The 2209-nt window shown below is 42.9% G+C and overlaps 1 protein-coding gene across 1 annotated transcript in view; it reads left to right on the top strand.

Annotated features, from left to right (window-relative positions):
* Positions 1-276: 276 nt before the first annotated feature.
* Positions 277-2209, top strand: part of LOC110019924 (pentatricopeptide repeat-containing protein At5g65560) — an 8560-nt gene continuing 6627 nt past the window's right edge. The window contains exon 1 of the mRNA XM_020717801.1: positions 277-2209. This exon is cut by the window's right edge and continues 900 nt beyond it. Within this exon, the coding sequence (XP_020573460.1) occupies positions 277-2209 (1933 nt within the window).

Raw genomic sequence — 2209 nt, 5'->3', positions numbered from 1 at the left:
TTGTAGAAAATCTATTTTTTTAAAGGTTGATTTTAAAAAAATAGTTAATTTATTTGAAAATTTTATTTTAAAATACTGACTATATATATATATATTATATATAAGATTGTAGTATCGAGCATGTGTGAAATCCCTAAAAAAAAATAATTTATGAGTATCGAAAACAAAAAAATGAAACCGGGTAAATAGCGTAGCCTTGCGCCGCCGTCGGCCCAATAGGTTGCTCCACCCGGCATTGAATCCCAACACTGATGGAGAACGATCCCTAGACTGAAGATGCTCAGATTGACAACCATACTTTCTCAACGTCAATCATCTACAGCGGCAGTCCGAGCTTTCTCCTCCGCCTTCGCCGCCGCGGCGGCATCGGCCGCCGCTTCTCCTTCGACTCCTAAAATTCTTAAAATATCCGCCGATCTCCCTTACCTCCTCTCCTCCCCTAATTGGCGGAACAACCTTTCTCTCAACCGTATCGCCAAAGCTCTATCCCCTCCCCTCCTCTCCCACCTCCTTCTCTCCCTTCCTCTCAAGCCCTCCGCCGCTGTCGCCTTCTTTGACTGGATTGGCAGTCAACCGTTTTTCCAGCACACCGTTGCCACCCACGCCGCCCTTCTCCTCTCCCTCCTCCGTTCCACATTCCCTTCCCCCCTTGAGAAATTTGCCATCTCCACCATCCGCTCCTGCCATTGCCGGGACGAACTCCTTGCCGCACTCCATCTAATTGTTTCGGCAGCTGCACGCTCCTCCAGCATCCGTTGCTTCAACCATGTACTGATGGCTCTCCGAACATTCTCCATGATCGAGGAAATGGAATCGGTTTTCAGAATAATTAACAAAGGTGAGATTTTACCCAATGTGCATACCTACAATACCATGATGAATGCTTATTGCAAGGTTGGCAATCTTGCTCAGGCAATGGTGTACTTCAAACGATTACTGGGTGCAGGATTGAACCCTGATACTTTTACTTATACGTCATTGATCTTGGGGTGCTGTAAAGCCAAAAGATTGGACAGCGCCTGCTGGGTCTTTTTAATGATGCCAGAGAAGGGTTGCCCTAGGAATGAGGTGTCCTACACAGTTATAATTCACGGGCTATGTGAAGCTGGCAGGATCACGGAGGCATTATCTTTGTTTTCTAGGTTGGAGGATGATGGTTGCCAGCCTGACAGCCATTCCTACACTGTAATCATTCAGTGCTTATTCAAGGATGGGAAGATTGGAAAGGCTGAATCAATTATGGATGAAATTATGAGGAAGGGCTTAGTGCTCAATGTTGTAACTTTCAATGCCTTCATTAATGGTTATTGCAAAGCTGGGAGGGTTGCTTCAGCTTTTGGCATATTGGAAATGATGGAATCAAAGGGATGTAAGCCAGATGTGCAGACATATAGTGAGTTGATTTATGGTCTTTGTCAAGAGAGGAGGGTACATGAGGCCATGAATATTATGAGTATAATGCTCAGAACTGGTTTGTCTCCAAACGTCATCACTTACACAACATTGATCCAGGGGCAATGCTGGGAGGGCCATTTTAGTTGTGCCTTTGAATTGTTGGATTTAATGGAAGAGAAAGGCTTGGTTCCGAATGAGCACACATGTTCAATTTTAATAGATGCTCTCTGTAAAGCTGGGAAAGTTGAGGAAGCCAAGGAGTTTTTTAATAATATTGTTGAAAGAGGCATAAACGTGAACAAGGTTGTTTTTACTGCATTGATTGATGGGCTGCACAAAGCAGGAAGGATTGAGGATGCCCAATATTTGCTAAAGGAGCTGCTATCAAAAGGTTTTGTGCCCGACCCTTTCATCTATAGTTTTTTGCTGGATGTTTTGTGCAGAGAAAATAAGGGCGAGGAGGCCAAGTCGGTTCTAATTCATATGTCGAAGATGAAAGTTAAACCTACGGCTGTTAATTATACTATTCTGATTGATTTGTTATTGAATGAGGGGAAGTTTGAGGATGCTAAAATGATTTTGGATGAGATGATTTCTTCAGGATGCAGGCCAGATGCATTCACTTATACTGCATTCATTCACTCTTATTTCAATTTCAGAATGTTAGAAGAAGCGGAGAATATGTTTATTCAAATGAAGAGAGATGGAATTCTTCCAACTTTGGTTACATACACTGCAGTGATTGATGGTTACAGAAACATGGGATTGATAGAACAATCTTTCTTTGCTCTCAATGAGATGATGACAGCAGGAA

Source organism: Phalaenopsis equestris, unplaced genomic scaffold, assembly GCF_001263595.1.
Source record: "Phalaenopsis equestris unplaced genomic scaffold, ASM126359v1 Scaffold000088, whole genome shotgun sequence".
NCBI lineage: Eukaryota > Viridiplantae > Streptophyta > Magnoliopsida > Asparagales > Orchidaceae > Phalaenopsis > Phalaenopsis equestris.
Note: the sequence above shows the minus strand (reverse complement) of the source record. Positions and strands in the feature narration are given on the sequence as shown.